The 20,087-nt window shown below is 34.4% G+C and overlaps 1 protein-coding gene across 1 annotated transcript in view; it reads left to right on the top strand.

Moving 5' to 3' along the window:
- The window catches only part of CDH18 (cadherin 18), a 327,191-nt gene extending 307,521 nt beyond the window's left edge, over positions 1-19,670 (top strand). Inside the window, exons 10-12 of the mRNA XM_072411849.1 lie at positions 14,785-14,902; positions 16,037-16,288; positions 19,094-19,670. Of these exons, the coding sequence (XP_072267950.1) occupies positions 14,785-14,902; positions 16,037-16,288; positions 19,094-19,584 (861 nt within the window). The 3' untranslated portion in view covers positions 19,585-19,670. The remainder of the gene's footprint in view (positions 1-14,784; positions 14,903-16,036; positions 16,289-19,093) is intronic.
- The last annotated feature ends 417 nt before the right edge of the window (positions 19,671-20,087 follow it).

Raw genomic sequence — 20,087 nt, forward strand, 5'->3', positions numbered from 1 at the left:
GTGCTATACGATCGTTCATATATATCGTGCATGAACGTTCGTCGTTCGTTTTCCAACGATAATAATTGGAAGTGTGTACGTAGCTTTAAATGAAGTCTTTATCTATGTAGATTGGTTGTCTTATCTTTGCAGAAAACCAGTGACACATGAATGAATAAGCCTGCCCTGGAATTGTCAGTTAATTGTCCCCATGAATTTATTCATACATTCATTGGGGTTTACTCATTTATCTCCAGAAGCTTTATTGTCCTATTAGAGACAACTTTCTTATTCACTTTGGCTAGGAGAGCTAACTTATAAGAGTGGGTAAGTCTTTTGGTAGGTTTTCCTTGATCCTTTATCTAGTAAACGGTGTTTGGTATAATCAAAGGAAATATTCGGGAGCAGAAAAAGACCACATAAGATTTTGATAGAATGTTGCACTTGCACTTGGACCCTCTCTATAGAAACTGGCATGCTTGGCAAACTCAAGTTGTTTAGTGAGAGCTATCTGCAAGAGGCTGTAATAAAATGTATTACTCGTCCTTACACATATGTGTAAATGATGATATAAACTTGCTGTAGCATAAAATGCTTCTGTCAGGAAAGTTTATTTGTTGAACCATGGCAATAGATAACATGCTATTGTTCATATAAGCATATCAATAAGCTCCAGCAGAGTCATATGACCACTGATTTAGGCACTGCAATGTCTACAGTAAGCCAGACTTAAGTATGATTAGGAAACAAAGTGGGTTATAAATATGTGAATCACCAAAATCTATTGAAAGTCAAATCTAACATTTGCATGAAACTTAAAACAAGGTCTGTGAAAATTTGTGGGGTCAAAATGTGTTCTAAAAACCATATTTGTGGTGCCTGAATACATTTAAAAACCTAATTTTTGTTAATATTTTGAAATATCTCATTTCAGTTATTATTAATTACAAAGGAATCCTGATGCACATCTGTATGTATCATCTAAAAAATGTTACAAGTACCCAGCATAGCATTTTTATTGGAGAATCATGTATATTTTAGATGTTAGCTGAACATATTCGCTGGAAATACCTTAGTCTTTTGTCTCTGAAAGTAGGAGATGACATATAGTGGAGAAATCATGGACATAAAGACACACTCACAGCCCTTTAAGCCTATTAGGAAAAACAATATACTTTTTTTCATTATATAACAGTATATATACACCAAAGAAATGTTACTCTAATATTTTGTTGGGCTTCCTTTAACACTGAATACAGTATGAATTTGCCATGGTATCATTTTCACAAGTTATGTCACAAGATTTATTTTCATCCAGAGTTGCATTGGTTTTTCACCAAGTTCTTGTATTGATGATGGAAGTTGGACTGCTTTGCAAAGTCCTCTCTGTGACATCACTTGTGTGAAAAGGGGGTATTACTGAGAGGTTAGATAATATTTAATTGTATTTTTTGTTGTAGTAGTAGTAGGAGGAGTTAAATGTATAATATTTAGACGGTGAGGTTAAAGGAGAGAATAATAAGACTTTCTCATAAAGAAGAGTGCCACCGCAATGCGGATTGAGTTTTTACCCCCACCATTTTACAAAGACTAGAATATATGACCCAAGTTTATTTTACCAAAAAAGGTCTTCCTAAGGACATTTAAGATAAAGTAGAGAAATGTTAAAAACCCTATAGCAACAAATGCAAGGGGAAGTGAGAGGTACTCCAGGTATTTCAATCTTACACAATTGTTACTAGTACAGGAATAGCCTTTTGACAGTTTCCCCTCACTTCTTCTAATAAGAATGTAATTGATTTAATAAAGAAATTTACTGTAGGCTGTTAATTTAGCAAAGTAAAATATCAATCTACAAGGTTTACCTCACTTAGCTTAGTGACTGTGGTCTAAACTCACCTGTTAATAATTTCCTATTCTAACAAAAAATAGCCCCTTACCTTGTTTCTCTGTTTAGTTTCCAGTACCTTACACTTCTTTCTTCTTTTACCCTTTCTTAGTCTTATAGATGCATATTTACATTTTTATCCTTTTTGTTGAAATATGAAAGCCTAGTGGCTAGTTATACAAGTAGAAGCCAATACCATGTGTCAAGACAGAACAACCCCATCCAGTATTCCACCCAAACCTGATGTTAACCTCTTACAATTAACACATGACTCCAATATTGGTTAATGGCCCATAGGCCCTTTATTACAAGTGTAAATAACTTCTTTAATAATAACAAAAAACATATTAGCAACTAGAACATACATTAAAGGTGTAACATAATTATAACACTAACAAACATTTACTCAACCTCCTAGTTCTTTGGTTTTCAGTCCTCAAGAGCTTCCTCCCACTATCCCACAGGAATCACCATGATATATATGCTCCCAGCCGCATCCACACCCTAGCTCGGGAACGATATCACAATTATTTGCAGCCCCCACCCTATAACATTCTAGCCATGTCTTTTACCACCACATACAGGAGAATCCACCACAACGATGGATCTCCCACCCACTGATACCACTACTAAACCCCACCTTCCCTTTATGTTTGAACTAGATTCAAACTGATAGATTGTTTTTCATGTAATCTCAGATAAAAAGTTCAAATCCCAGTAGATGAGAAATAACAACTCTTTGGGATCACGCAGTTTAAATTTAGGGTGCAGTGTGGTAGCAACTGGGACTTCTATTATCATGAGCAAAGATAACCATTTGGAACTAAGTAACCAGCTCCCTTTGAATGCAGCTGAAACAGCATGTGTAAAGATCACAGTATCCAAAGTGTGAAAAGGAGTCTGTGGAGATATTAAAGAAAAAATATGAGATCATAAAAATACTACCGTTGCCTTTGCTGCTTGTTATGAAAAAATCTAATATCTTCTCTCTTTTTGTAGTGACTATTTTCCCAGCTAGCAATACACCATATTACAAACCCATTCAGGCTTTACTCAGAGGTGACGTTGCATTAAATGCTTGCAAGAAGTTATAAAACACATTCGGAATTCCTATATATTTGTTGTAAGCTTTGTAAAAAAAAGGTTGAATCAGATATGTTCCTCTCTAGTGACGGCATTTTAAATTTGAATTACAGAAGGCTTTTATTCAATTAAAGCTGCTAATACCATGCTTACAAGCTGACCTAACAGTGTCCTCTGGAAATAAATATAAATACCAGTACATTTTCTCATGGTTGTCTGTATCAGCATTAACTTTGCAAAGAAATGATGAAGCTGTGTATAAGTACATGATCATCACAGTTAGGTAATTTAGTATTTCAAACAAATAGCCAAAAACCTATTTTGCAAGGTTTTTGTGACTTGTTGTACTAATAAAATTCTTCTCAATGTATCCTGAAATGAAACCCTAGGGTTCCTCCAGAGGTTGCTAGGGGTTCCTTGAGCAATGAACAATTTTCCGTCTCTTACTTCAGTTTATCTGACACCAGTGATCCTTTGGGCCTTCTGTAAGGATGACATTGTTCCCACTCGCCAACAATGGGTGACCTAAGAGTGAAAAAAGAAGCAGCACAATATTGTGCTCCTATTTCTGTCACTTTGCTGTCTTGTACAAGCATATTTCCTTTTAGGATAAGAGTACTACAATAGAACTGATTGGTTTCGTATACAGCTTTTCTTTTTTTCACAAAAGGGTTGCAAGAGACTTATGCTTAAAAAACTGCCTGAAGTTCATCTTTAAAATGTAATCTAGACTTTATGTATTTGTGCATATTATTCATTATCTTTTTGCATGTTGAAAAGCATTTTATTGCAGTGGAAATGTTGAAATATCAGCAATTTTATTGATCCATGTGTTTGGTTTGTTTTTCTATCTTAAACAGTAAAAAAAAATCCAGTATAGTTCATTGTAAGTTTCATACCTATCCACATGGCTTCAATGTAATGTAACATATTCTCCATCAAGTAAATCCAGTATCAATTATCAATAAGTGATCATAAAAGGTTGCAAGTCATATTTATATGTAAACTAGTAACATGCTTTAATTGAATGTGTCAATTACTTATTAGTTTATGGAAATATTTAAATAAATTAAACAAATAATTCTTAGAATATGTTTTTATTACAGTGCTTATATTCATTTTTTACATGGTAGAAATCCATAATCTAACAATTTCCTGGGAGCATTTTCAACCTCTATAATAAATGGGAAGTGATGTCCACAAAGGTCTTTAAATTTTGGAAAAATATGCAAGCTGCTGGTTGTTAACTCTGTGCTGTAAGGTAAATGCAGTAAGGTTTTGAGATTTGTTCTGTCAGCTGCTTCCTTAGTGATGTGATTGTTGGCAATTTTCAAGTTTCTCACCTCTCATCTCAGCTGTGAGTCCGTGACCCATCACTCACAAACCTTTCAGTATCCAAAAATAGCAATAATGGCAATAATTGGACTTCCAATATATTCCTGTTCGGTCAGTAATTTTCTCACTAGATGATCTACACGTTGCCCATTATTAGTTCATAACACCCTGTGAATTTAATCAGATACTGCTGCGGGTTGGCAACATTTTTCTTTGTAAGAGTAAGATATGACATCCTTGATATCTTTGCACCACTTTCGACTCCATTGGTAAAGTAGTGAATCTGACATTGACTAAAACATTTCCTGGTGAGGAATTTTTCAGGTTTATGTGTTTCAATGGTAGTAATTGATTCTCCACTAGGAAATGTTTCAGGGAATGCAAGATTCATTTTAAATATGACATTATTTTATAAGTAGACCATTTGGTGTTACTGGTGGTACTATTGTTTGTGAATTTTCCAATGTGCAAAGCCTATGCAAATTTAAAGCACATGCATGTATATGAGGTCTGTCTATTAAATGATGAGACTGACATAATAATAATATGACTATTCTAATGCTTATCCCCTTCAATATACTCTCTATTCACAAAAAAGCACCAATGCGGTTTGTTTTCCACTGGTCGAAGGCAGATATGTTTTTGTCAGCTATTTCAAGATATCTGATCTTTTTGTCTTTACTGCATCCATTGATTCACAGCATGATCCTTAAAGCAACAAGTTCAATTTAGGGAAAATAAGTCACAAGGTGCAAAATCTGCTAAATATGGGGGACGATCCGGTATAGTAATGTGTTTGTCAGTCACAGAAAGTGCTGTGTGAGAAGAAGCCATGTCCTAAGAATGAAACAATTTTCACACATTTCTAATCATGCTTTCCTTACTCTTTTTCTCTGGTTTTTCATAATATTGTTGGTTCACTGTCATACCTTCTAGAAGCAATTCTGACAAAATTCCGCACTTCATGTGACACACGATGAGCATGGCTTTGAATTTGGACTTACTTTGGTTCACTAGGTTGATTCTTGGTGATGAAGATGTTTTCCAGCACATTGACTTTTTTTGTTTCAGGATCATAGTGGAAGGTTTTATCACAAGTGATGACTTTTTAAAAAATGTTCAGGTCAATCAAGTTACTGCAGAATATCAGCGCAAATTTCCTTGCAGCACTCTTTTTGCTTTGGTGTGAATTTTTACTAAAATTTCAGATTGACACATTATTCACTTATCATTTTTTCAGCACATAAGAAGAGATACAACTGCATTAAATGGTGACTGACAAGAAAACTAAACAGTGCAATCGTTTGTCATGCATGTTTAAGCATTAATGGCAAGTGCTTATAATCAGTTCTCACTGCTTAGTTTACAAGATAGAAAAACAGTGTTGGTATTTAATAGACAGACCTTGTATATGTATGTGTTGCATACAATACAAGGTAATATTCATCTCTAGACAAAATCAGAATTTTCAGAAAACCTCATCCAAGCTCATTAGGTGACGGCAGATTTAGATTTAGGTATTTAGGACATACAGTGTAGTCTTATTAACTAAATGGGTCAATTAGCTAGAAAAGGGTGCGTGTGTGTGTTGGGGGGGATTATTAGGATGAGAACTTCCCTGTCCTGTCGTTTTTTTTTTTTTTGTTTGTAGTATATATTACATGTATTACATATATAAGCAGTAAAGTTGTGTGCCCTAAAGCTTTAACAAACATCACAGTGGCTGCACAAAGCAGATTGCAGCACAGTAAGCAAAAATGGCATGCTGCTTTTGGCCACAGCAGTTGTGACCTGAAGTTCTGCTCCGCGGCCAAAGCTACGTTCAAATCTAGTTGTCCATGGTGTGGTTTGCCTCTTTGGACTACACAACAGCAGTTTGCTGAGTGTCCACGAGCCGTCAGTTATGTGATTTTACACTGCATGCCTGAAATTAGCCTTAGTCTATAAAAGGTTCCTAAAACCTAACATGTATTTTATGGCAATTGAAGCTAAACTTAAGATTGTTTCTGCTTCCTGGAACAGAATAAAAATAATACAAAAACACTATTTCTGCTGACTGTTTACAACAAATTTTGTTTAACACAAAGAACATAATTTGGCTGGCAAGAGCTTACCACTTCATGACAAAAGAAATAAAATCAGCATGTATTTTTCTGACACTGTTCCCTCACTTTGTATGAATAAAACAGAGAACATTGGATTCAAATTCTTCAACAAAAGCAATATATGTGGTAAAACAGGAATAGGAAAATAAAATACATTAAGAAAATGATTTATGTGTACAAATGCAGCTTCTCTTTCTTCACATCCTTTTCAAATTAGTATAATTTACAATAGTATTATATAGTGCAGTGTATGTATATACCAGTGTTTCTCAACCTGGGTTCCTCCAACTGTTTTTAGGGGTTCCTTGAGCAATGAGCAGTTTATGTGACACCAATGATATTTTTGGCTAACTGTAAAAGGGGCCATTGTTCCCACTGGCCAGCAATGTAAGTGGCATTCTTACTGATGCACCACACTACTGTAAGTTGTGAATATAGAAATTATAGTAGGGGTTCCCTGAAGAGCTGAAAGTTATCTTAGGGGGTATTGTATGTTAAAAGGCTGGGAATGGCTGAATTATGTAGTATGGCAGTTGTATACCATTTTGTTTGATGTGTGATGGGAGTACAAATGTTTTTTTCCATCCTAGATTTGTGATTACTAAAGAATAATTGATTTTATTAGGGATGATGTTTGGGTTACCTGCCACCATAGATAGGTTTGTGTTAAGTCCCCTGGTTTTGCTTACTGTAGATAATTCCAAATCTTTGCAGGTTCACTGCCAGTGGTATGGAACAAAAAACAATGCAGTGCATAGCTTTTGAACTTTGTTAGGAAAATGAATAACTGAGCCCCCTGCACTAATACAGGAGCAATGTTGTTAATTAGGGATGAGCGAACATCTGGACGTTCGGGTTCGCCGGGTTCAGTCGAACTTCGGCTCAAGGTTTGGGTTCGGGGACCCAAAATTGTAAAGTTCTGTACGGACCCGAACTTTACAGTTCGGGTTTGCTCAACACTATTGTTAATGTGTGTTGGAACTGTTAGGAAACTCCTAGCAATTCTATGTATGAAAAGATTTTTTATTATACAATAGATTATAAAAATGGCCATCATATACTGTGTATTCCCCTATTTCCCTATGTTCACAGTTCTAGACCAAACAGTCCTTCTTAGGACCTCTTTGCCTCTGTCTCTATTTGCAGTCTCTTTTGTAACTTATTAGGATTTTTTTCTTTCATGTAACATTTCTTTTCTTATTTTCTGCTAGAGTTAATAAATAAAAATAGTAAATAAAACACTATATCTAGTGGGCTTTTCTTTAGAATTAGTCTTTCATTGCTTATATATTTTTTAAGGGGAGAGGGAATTTTATGTCGCGTTGCTAGGGCATTTTTTTGTTTGATGTATGCAGTACACATATTTTGCTGAGTACTTGTTATGCGAAGCAATCCTTTGCTATCTACCATGCATCAAAGCACTGCACATGCAGCTCCCTTTCACCATAGTATAACTAAAAGCTAGACACTTCACACAATTCACACAGTGTGTGTTATGTTAAAAAGGCATTCATAAACTGTGCCATGAAACTGTTGTGATACTAGGCATTTTTTTTAAAGCTATACCTGCTTTAGCTGTATTCAGAGACACCTTTAAACTTTAGATATTTTAAAATTGAAACTATAGACCAAGACTATTGTACAAGTAAAAAATATCACAGCTGAATATGTACTACCAGAAAAAACACCAAATGCAGTTTAAGACATGCCATTATTTGTCATTTCCAAAAAATGTGTAATTTGTGCAATGTCAACCTTGAAGCATTATGAAAGGTCTTTTTCTTAATGTCCTTCACTAATCTTAATATATGATATTACTCACAATAAAGATCGATAAATTACCATTCCCTTTTTTAACTTTTTATATTTACAAATATATATGCACACAAGCCACAGTTGTCTGTATCTAAAATTGGTGTTTCCAAAATGAATAAAACATTAGTATTATAATTATATATTATCCACCTTAATAAAAATTGACCCACATAACATAATATTTACCACATTCAGTGTGATCGAACAGTTTGGTACATCCATGCACATGTGTTTGTGAGGTACAATTTTATCTTCTCCAATCACGGTGAGGTGGTTGGATGGATGGTGACACCTCATTCTTCATGCGTACAAGTTCTTGTCTGTAGAAACCCACAGCAAATTTTGGTGTGGACATTTTCCATGTGAACTTTCCATGATTGGAAGACATATTTGCAAAGGAATCATGCATTACATATATTCTTCTCTATTTACAACATGATGTTGTGATGTGATAAAATATTTTAATGCTTTGAAAGAGATATTTGCAATTAATGCTTATTGTGCAGGTTCATTTTCATAGAATGTACTAAACACATTTTGTCTTTGGGGAATAAGTGTGTAGTATGTCACCAGTAGCATTATGTATGTAGTAGTATGTCACTATTGCTCGCAATTTCTATTCCCAGTTGATAAAAATAAAGGTGTGTGACTGATGGGATTTAAAGAGAGTGAATATAAACTGTGTGCTTATTTTAACAAACCACAGTGGACAGCAAAGCTATTCATATAAAAAGATCATTAGGCATTGAAATTGCAGTCACTTGATTTATAGGCAATTATAGCTTTGTGCTATATGTGTGTGTCAATCCACTGATGTGAGACTCTTCAGCTGATTCAAAAGCTGTTGTATATAGTATGTATAATGTATAATTTGTTCTCTAATGTTAATAATATATAAAAGTATATACTTACTGATGCATACAGGGTAAGTGCTTCAAAGCGTAGTTGTTTTAAAATATTTTACACTTGTACAATTTTATAAACTTTATGGTTCTATGTTGGCAAAAAGGAGTAGTTCCTAAATTTGAAAGCTAAATGATAAGATTTATGTTTTGATGTATTGACAAATCCTAATCTTTAAAAAAAAAAAGGGGGATTAGGAGCCATGCACTGCCATGTAAAAAAAAGTTTTAAAAAATATGTACAGTGCCCTACATTCACTTGGCTAAAGTGCAGGGAATCCCTGATGATGTAATTAACCATATTTAGTCACTAATATCTATTATGTGCCACTGTAACCATTCTAACAGAATTTGCTATAATTGGCCATGCAAAACTGGGGTTGAATCTAAGGTAGGCTGAAGTCTCATCCCTAGTGAGGTGTTTCTGCAGGTAATTGACAACTCAAAATAAATATTAGGTTTGCAAAAAAAAACTAAATTACTTTAAACCCATATACCCATACATAAATTTATGTTTATGCTAGATTAGTGTAAAATCTATATTATGTGTAAATCTAAAAGGTAATTGATGCAGAACTGAAAAGCTCTATAGTCATGAAATGGTCACACTGACCATATCTCAAACCTGGAATAGCTTTTTTAAAAATCATTTGCTATTAGCTAGCAAATGTTTTCAGTCCTGGACTAGAACTAGTCCAAGTTTACAAGATCACCCAGGTTCTCCCATGATAGTCTATCTTCTCCAGTTTGGGAGAACCTAAATCAATCAGGCCCATTGTATAATATGCTATGCTACACTACAAATCCTTAAAGGTAAAATGTATAATGCACAGAACTGAGATATTGCCACAGCCCATTGGTACATACCAAACCCATTCAATATTATTTGTAAAATAATTGAGTACTTCAAGACCTAATATCAATTGTCCACTATTATGTATTGTTTTATCAGTTGTATACAACAAAAAGATCTTTGAAAAGTAATGAAGCATATTACACTTATTATTGAAAATATGTTTATTGCAGTAACTATAACTTATACAACACCAAAGAACGGATATTCTAAATACTGAATCATACTGAATTCCAAAATGTAAATGGAACATGTTAGGTTACTGCAGTGCTGCTGTTTAAATGCTGCATAAGCCCTTTACAGAAATCCATGTACTGTAAAGAAAAAAAAGCAATCAATGTTAGTCATAAAATTTCAGGGCCAGACACATTTATTGGAAAATATATAAATTCTCCATGGTTAACAGCCAGTTAAAAAAGACAGAACATCTTAAAAGCCTATAGATCAAGAGGAAATGCTTTGCAATGGACATGTCAGTGGCTGCGTAAAATGAAATCTTGGAATCAGTTTGCCTAAAGCAACATATGCATATGATATTCAGTGATTGTTTACCTAAACTGAACTTGTGTGAGGGCCATAGGTCTCTATATTCAAAGGCCAGATCTGTCAGTATGCAACACAATATCACACAGCCATGTCAAAAATGTATGTATTTCATTTGCAATGCAGGTGTGCATTGACATGGTGAATAGAACAAGAAAGTATGTTTCTTTCGACAACTATTACATGACATCTTTTGGCTATCTCAGCAGCAGGTTACATATAACAAACAATTCAGAGATATGGAACATTCTATGTGTACAAGGCCAAAGAGTTTGAACAGTGAAACAGAGTTTGAAAAGTGAAAAGTTTGAACATGTCAGTGAACAGGTGCATTGAACGAAACACAATTTGTAACCTTGTAGTCTGACATGCATTGTTTACTTTAGGGAGACTGCCATTCATTTCTGTGGTGAACTTTATGCATAGGAAGCTATAGCTAAAATAAATTTTGGCAGACATATTTAATTATGTTTGAATATATGTATTAGAATTTAGCAATATTTTCAGCTTCAGTATAAAATATTAACTGTATGGTATATGAACATGTCATAATAGTGATCCTCTCACTTGCAAGAACTCACCAGCGACAGAACCGAAATATAAGAGTTATGTGCATTGCATGTGTTGATCACTTTCCAGGTGCAAAAAAAGCTTAAAAATCCAAATAACCCACTTCGTTGTTGTATATTTTCTTAAAAAAAAATACAAGCTGGTGATGGAGCAACACATGCAAGCAGGTGGGTATTAAGTTTCCTTGTTGCGTTCTTCAAAATGATCTTGTTCCTGGAGAATTCTCACCAAGGACAGGATCTTCAGTGTGAAATGCCCCTCAACCATCATTCTTCAGATTAATAAACTGCTACAGAGACACCAACAAGTTTAGTTTGGCTCTAACTTCTGACTTTTCGAAGGCTAGACATAAGTGAACAAAGTAATAATAATCCAGATCCATACTATTGCATATTTCCTTCACACATACACACAGCATATAACTATTTTTTATTTGTCTATTTTAATGCTGGTATTTTTTTTGTTATTCAGTACATTTAAAGTACATTTTATGTCATCTTAGACACTTTATTATCCCTATTTTAAATCTGAGAAAATACAATATGTATATATATTACACATTATAATATAGAGATGATGTTCCAAATTACAGAACAGCAGATGTATTATTATTATAATTATTTTCAGGATTCAGTGAAATGCAGCAGTCAGAATAGGAAAGCATAGTTTGGAACAGATGAGCCAATTAACATATTTGGAGATGAAGAAGGTGTTAGAAGTCAGTGTAAGTACATTAATGCTGCATAAATAGTGCTGATGGAACCAGAAGGGATATGTATTAAAGATGCAACACTTATACTGAAGTTGTTTAACCTAACAAAAAATACATTCAATATGTTCATTGCCATTTAAATATGTAGTTGTAAGCAGAAACTATTGAATTTCCTCCTAAACACCTTCAGAAACTCATTTCAGTGACATTTAAATGCTGTCACGTTGTATAGTTAGAACACTAAACACAGAAGCCTTAACAAGGGTTGTCCTCGGGCCACAAGTTGTTTTTTAGTAGTAACAACTTACAAGTTGACTTGTCTGGACAGCTGATGTTTTAGTGGGATTGTGTGTGTTAAGGGATACACTTTCTTAGCAAATCCTTCCTAGAAAATCGTACATTGTCTTAACAAACCTGTAAGAGTCAAACCAAAGGGAGCAAAACAGACTGGGAGCCCAATAACTCAAGCTTAGTTTAGCAATAGAATGCATGCAAACTAGTCATAGATTAATTTTCAATCAACAGGTTTAGAATAAAAAAAACCTAACCTTGTCCATTCTTATACAGAACTGCTCAGGCACATGCATTTATAATGAAAATTGCAGTGTTTGACAAGAAAAGGCTATAATTGACCTTCCTTTGCTTGCATTACTAAAACACCTCAAAGGACCCACTGTGTTCGAACAAAACGCAACAAAGAAGGTCAAACACAGCCTTGGCAGCTAATATCTATACTAATCCGTTAAAGTCAATGAAAATCTGCAAATTCACATCACACCCAATAAAGCAATGCTCATGTGCATAAACCAAGAACAAATCATATTACAACATTTTTCAGTGTGCTTAAAATATTCTTAAAACATGTTGCTGAAGCTCTGAGTACTATTTATCTACCTAAAAGAAATCAGGATTGTTTTGAAATTTTAAGGTCTCAAAACTCTGTAAAACAAAATATTTAAAAAATATGCATTTATTAAAGTATTTGTATCCCCAAACCACTGAGAGTTTATTGGATATGAATGGTTGATTTTATTGAACATGATATTTTACTTGTTTCAGTTTCGTAACGTTTCAATGTTGGCCATTGATTTTATCTTTAAAAATCACTAAGCAATAATAGCTATAGAAAAACATTTGCTGTTTGACATGGCATTATTTGCAAACTCTTGCAAATCTTAGGGACATGGATCTGTCTTTATATATATATATATATATATATATTTCTAAATAAAAAACTGTGAAACAGCTTCTTCTCAGCATGTAGCTCTAAAAATTCAAAAAGTAGCAGCAAAATTTTATTTTCTGGTTATCTGCAGTCAACCTTGGTTTCTCACTTCACAAGCTCTAACATTTATCTTTAAAAGGTTTTGATCTTCAGAAAAATACACAATAGGATACATTTACTATTGCAATTGCAGGTGCATTATGTGAATCTACAAATGTTTCTTAATAAAAAAAAAAGTTGGTTGGTATAGTTATGAAAAACAACCATAGAAGTCCACAATCTATAAAGAATATACAGGATGAGGTAGAATTTGGGTAATCCAAGTATGTTGACAATAAAAATTGAACCTTGGGAATGTGAAAAGTGAGGTGGGAGTTGAACTGAAATACTTGGGGAAATTTTTCTGAGGTCTTATACGGAAGGATTCTCAAAGCTAACTTATCAAAAAATGATCTTGTCCTACAGGAAAGGATTGTTTAATAGGTATTTTTTACTCCTATTGGTGATGGAAAATAGGGCTGTGCAAGAAGTTGTTTGAATGTAAACATTTGGTTGAAGTTTATCAGTAACAGGAGAAATGTGAGGAAATGTGAAATCTATACAGGCATAAAAATATATATTTATTTATAGTATTGGCTGTGGGTTTTCTGGTTTCCTGAACTATTACCACACTACTGCTTTCATCCTCTTTTATGGGCTGTATTTACCTTTGTTGTCAAGTGTGGCTGTATGCTGAATGTGATCCTGCTTCTGTAGAATAGATAGGAGCTCTCAATGTTAACCGGTAACTAGTGTTAACATGTTGGTTCTACTTACTGCTGGTTCTCATAACCCACTCTCTTCAGTTTATAATGATCCCATTTACCAAAATATGCAATGCACCTGTGCAACTTGAACATAGACTACAAATGGTACAATGAAGTTCAGAATTAGGATATTAATCCATTTATTTACAAATGTGATTTTGAAAGATAGGTCAACATTATGCATTGGTAGTGGCTTCTTAAAGCTTCCCTGGACTCATAAGAAAATGATAGAGAGAGTAGTGCCCAAGTCATCATGACATTCTGTTGTCTCATTTATTGGGGACCTATAACCACCACCTTACTAAGGTGATGAGAAGGACCTGAACCTGAGGATTGAATCAAGGAAGAGAAAAAGAAAGATGGTAGTGTCCGCGAGGACAGGTAAGTATAAAAATGTTTTCGATCCACTTTAAAGGTTAATGTTAAGGGATAATGGGAAGAAAGAAATATTATCTAAATCTAAACTGTTCCCGTTAAATCTAGTGTGTTAAAGGCTTTGTAATGTTCATAATTCTTACAATGAGGATGCAGAACAGTTTATTAACCCAGATTTTCTTTGAGATTTCCCCTGTCTTTCTGCAAAATGTATGCTAGAAGCTCAAACACACACAAATTAAATCCTTGACATGCATCTAAAATGCTATACATGAGTAGATTTTAAGCTAGGTGATGTATGATACTTGATACTCGCTAGGTAATAGCAGTTTGTTATTTCCCTATTTATCAATTGTTTTATTAGTTCATCAAATAGGTTAAAAGATCTGTGTCAAAGTTGCCAAGTTAACAGTGTGCTTGTGTTTTATTTGGGTGGCAGCTAAAGCTGTAAGTCAATGCCAGCTGAATAAATCAGTTTGAGAGACATAATAATAATAATACTGATAAAAAAATATGTTGTTTAAAGTATATGACGTTTGATATTTTTCAGTAGTAAGGGTTTAACAAATGTATTCCTCTTTTTATTCTTTTAGGTTATTTATACTCTTACAGCCATAGATAAGGATGACACTGCAAACGGGCAAGGATTCTATTTTTCTCTTGAAGAAGGACATGCACCTAACCCAAACTTTACTATAAGGAATAATGAAGGTATTTTTGTTGTTGTTAATCAAAAGCACTTAGAGGTCATTTTTTTATAAAGCAGTGAATCTGACATTCATTTAAACATTCTCTGGTGGAGAATCTTCCAGATCTATGTGTTTCAATGACAGTGATTGATTCTCCACCAGGGAATGTTTAGGTATATGTTAAATTCACTGACATATGAATAGACTCCTCAGTTTTAGATTAAAAACTATACCTAACACCTACTTTTAAATTTGGGGTTAACCTATTTAAGTAATTTGTTTAGTTAGCACAGTGAATTGTTTACTATGCAGGAGTATTTTCAATTAGCTAAATGAATTTGGTGAAAATTAGTTACATGCAAAGAATACCCAATCACTCGCTTGCATGTTTGGATGATTGATGGCAGAGAAGATTCACCTTATTTATTATGCTAAGTGAGCATTCCCTTGCAAAGTGATAATTTACTTTGGAAAGTGAGCAGCCTATATTTGTTTAGTAAATCAACTCCACAACCTGGTTCTGAAATGTCTGCAGGCATTTTGTAGAACTGTGTTATGTGTAGGGGAACATGTTTCCAACGTCACAAAAGTTTATAAAAAACTAAAGTCACAGTATTATATGGGTAAGTCAATTGGAATCAAAAGTGCATTAGGATTAGTTTACTAACAAATATGTAATTGGCAGGTTCTCATTTGACTTGCTTCGCTTAATTTACTTTGCAAATGCTATGTCATATACTGATGATGTTGCCAGAAAAAGCCACATTATCAGCAGGTCAAGCACAGTTGTGCTGTCTGTATGGCTTAAAGCAGAACTAAACTAAAAAAATTTAAAAAATCACACTCTCCTTATCCCAGTTTTACAGAGATTATCAACATAGAAAGGGAGGGGATTTTTTTTTTTTAAAGGGTGTTGCAGTTAAAAAAAAAAGAATAATATTTTTACATTATATATAAGGAGTGTCTATGTTAAGTAAAAATTTTACGCCGGCTTAAGATCTGAATATAAAGCCAAGTGTTTCGCTTTTTCCAATTTGAGTAGATGTGCTACAGACATTACTGAAATATGTTTTTAAAGATGAGTTTGAAAAGTTAAGGACAGCTTTCATAATTATCATTCAAAGCTATATTTTCTTTTCTTTCTAACTTTTATCAGATAACACAGCCAGCATTTTAGCAAGGAGACGAAAATTTAGTAGAACATCTCAGGACCTTTATTATCTTCCTGTTGTTGTTGCTGATGGTGGAACCCCCTCTTTAAGTAGTACCAGCACCTTGACTATCAGAGTATGTGCATGTGAAAGAGATGGTCGGGTGCGAACGTGCCATGCTGAAGCCTTTCTCTCATCTGCCGGACTTAGCACTGGAGCCTTAATTGCAATTTTGCTCTGTGTTGTCATTCTACTTGGTGAGTTATGATTTCATTGATTATACAGCTTGGTCTTTTTTTAGTTAACATTATTTATCATGCAGATGATACAATTTGGGAAATAAACACACGACCATATGGTCAGATTTTTATAATAAATAAAGTTTGGAGATTTGGTAATGTACCTTGCAACATCTGGATAATGGTGATAGTCTATTGATTATGTTGTATAAAACATAATGAATTTCACATAGAGAATTCAATTGGTAAAACTGAATAAAAAAGATTTATGAACCTGGCTTGTTATATTTAAAATCCCTGAGATTTAAAATCTGAGGTTTCTTCCTGCAAACAAAATGTTACTTTAGTAATGTTTTTGCAGGTATAATATTGAGTTAAATTTTATAGAAGTTTAAAATGTACCCATCATGCAAAACTGAAAATCAGATATTAATGCTGCATCCTCATTTAAACCTGAATTGCAGTATATAGCTATCGTCAAACATACATTTCTCAAGAAATACTGCCTATAATATTCTACCTCTCCATTCATGTTTATCAAACACTACTGCAAAAGCTATTACATTATCTATGGTGGATGCAGATGATTTTAGCATAATTTAGGAAGCGCACAATAAACATGTTCTATACCAATAAATGGTTGTTTACACTATCCTACAAATTGGTGCCTTACTATGTAATGACAAATTCATTTAGATTCAGAAGTTGATATGGAAGAAAGTAGACCAATGCTCAGCTTCACAAAGTTTTGAAAGTAAAGCAAGATTCCTTAGAGTTCCGCTTTTTGAAATATTAGTCAGATTTAGCAGAAATTTAATCTCACTATAAACAAAAAAGTAAAGATCTTGCAGGGATCTTACAGATCTTGAAGATCTATAGAGCAAAATGCCCTGGGACAAAAAAATCCCAAAGGTGTACAGTTTTTTTTTTCAGCAGAAGAGTCGTGCAAAGACTCTTTTGCCTAAAAAGAAAAATGTCTACAGCTCGTGGTGACCATTTGTTTCTGGTGTTTGGTGCACAGCCCATGCACCAAGTAGTGTATAGACCAGCTCATTCGCAGCACACTGAGAACAAGGATAAGCCCTGGAGCTAGGAGGAGGAATAAGTAGGCAGAGGGGCTGCACGGCAGAGTGCGGTAGGGGTCCAGACAGGGAAGGGTTAAACGAGAAAGGGAGGTAAATAATTCAGGGGATTGGTCGGGGGAATGGAAAAGGCAAAGCGCAGAGAAGTTTAATAGCAAATAATGACAGTTAAATAATGAAAATAGTAATACATGAGTGGATGAGTGTGGTTGTCTTCATGTGCATATTTTCTTACTCCCTGAACTACCATGCATCAGTGTTGATAGTTGACCAGGGAGTCATAAGCCACAAGACTTAAGTAGCCTCAAACTGTACACACCACGCTCCTGCTAGACTCAGTGATAGTCATACTTACCTCAGTCTGTTTAATAAGTTTCTGCACTGCCACATGAACCCCTGTACTTGGATTCTATGGTGGTCTGAGCAGGAGAGGGTCAGAAACTTCTAGCAAGCATTGGGAAGATAAAAAAAATGTTGCCCAGCCGTCCCTTTTTGTTTTGTTTTGGGTTGTTTGGTAAGGGTGGTTGGGGTTCTGGAAGGCAGTCAATTTGGGGGTAATTGTTGCACATATCTTTGGTATGGGTTAACTGGTTTTTGGCAAAGGTTGTGATTGGTGGCAAGGCCAGATCTGGGGAAGCTGCAGATGGATGATATCAGCACCTGGTAAGGTTTTTTGGGGTCAAAATCATCACTCTGTCTACTGTAATCCCAGGTGGTATGGTAATATGGGAGTTTGGGCCTTCCAGGATCAGCAACCAGAAAGACTATTTCTGGAATTGATGGTAAGGATAAAATAGTGCTAGATAAAATAGTGCTTAATTTGTTGTTATGACTTGTTTATGTGTTTGATGTATTTTGAAATAATTGAATTTTTATGGTTGTGTGTAATGGTATGAGGGAGAGCAAAGATTTGGTTGGGGCAGTCATGGGGAAAAGGAGTTTTGTTATTGCTAGATCTTATTTAATATCTAGGCACCTTCACATACAGTAAGTATTTTCAGGAAGATTTCCCAAACAAATGTATAGTTTTGAGGGCAACTACAAATCATAGGTGTTATTTTAACATAAAAAAACACTTTTTTAAATGTATTTACACTATAAAAATAGCTGTGACCGTTTTAAAATTTAAAGTTTAACATTTTTTGTTCCTTTTCATCTAGTGTCCAATGATAATTTCTAGACCTCACATGCATTCAGTGAAATGTCCTGAAATATGCACAAAAACGTGTTAAGAGTCAGGCTAGGATAGACAGCAAACTATATCTATATCGGAATACATCTAAAATAAAGTGTGATAAAATTCAAAGCACAGAAGCCAGGATCAAGTTCAGTTTCTCTGGAAGAGCCCTTAGAAGTACCTGGTGCTTCCAGATATGGCGGCAAGGGGTATCTTTTTATCTTCCCTACTTTCTAGGATGCAGTGGCCAGACCTGAACTGTTGATAGCTAAGCAAATACTATGTAACATGAGGGTAAAAGGCATGGTAATAATCTTGAGATATTGAGCATGGGAGCATGACAGAGGCGATTATTATTGGGTATATGGGTTTGAGATCTCAAAAGTACTTGTCATGTTGTCCTGACCAAAAAAGTAACTGCTTCCCTTTGAAAAAGCAGACTTAGACTTAGAAGAACATTATTTGACCTAAAAAATTTATAATACTTTAGTTTATTAAAAACAAAATGTATATTAATCCAATTACAGTATCTAACATATAGTATTATATTTCTTCTTTTTCTAGCAATTGTAGTTCTCTTTATAACATTAAGGAGAGGTAAAAAAGAACCATTAATCATCGCGGAAGAAGATGTCCGTGAAAATGTTGTTACATATGATGATGAAGGAGGTGGAGAAGAAGACACAGAGGCTTTTGACATTTCAGCACTTCGTAACCCATCTGCTGCAGAGGATTTAAAATACAGAAGGGATGTAAGGCCAGAAGTAATGTGTACCCCAAGACATCAAGATCAGTCCGATGTTGAAACAATAAACGTTCAGGAATTTCTCAATCAAAAGTTGGCTGAGGCAGATCATGATCCAAGTGTTCCTCCATATGACTCATTACAGACATATGCTTATGAGGGCCAAAGGTCTGAAGCAGGATCTATCAGTTCCCTAGATTCATTAGGGACACCATCTGACCAGGATTATACTTACCTGGATGACTGGGGACCAGAGTTTAAAAAACTAGCGGAACTCTATGGAGAAAAGGAGTCTGAACGAACAACATAGTTTATTACAAAAACTGTTTTATTTACAAAACAACTTGAAGCATAACCACAAGAAAAAACAATAAATTCATACTTGGAACTCAGCAAGCTGTTCACTTTTACTGTAGAAGCAAGTGCCATTTTCATATATAAAACTGGGTTTCAGATTTTGAAAAATACAGAAGCAAAAACTATTTTCCCTTGTGTATATTTTTTAATTGATCAATAAAGTTGGCCGTTCCACATCCATACAGGATATGCAAAATAAGCAAAGCATTTTTATATTTTACTACTTATTAAAACATTGTCATACCAGAAGAAGAAAATAACTTTATGCAGCCTATAAACTGAACTTAACTGGTTAAGTGGGTATACATTATGGAATACTATATATAAAAAAGAAATATATAAAGAAAAACAGAGTGTGAAAACATTTTTCATATTTCAGTAAACCATCAGGTTTAAAAAACTGGAGGAAAGAGATGCTTCTATTTTAGCAAGCCAGTAAGGTATTATACATTTCTT

The sequence above is a fragment of the Pyxicephalus adspersus genome, chromosome 5 (assembly GCF_032062135.1).
Source record: "Pyxicephalus adspersus chromosome 5, UCB_Pads_2.0, whole genome shotgun sequence".
Taxonomy (NCBI): Eukaryota; Metazoa; Chordata; class Amphibia; order Anura; family Pyxicephalidae; genus Pyxicephalus; species Pyxicephalus adspersus.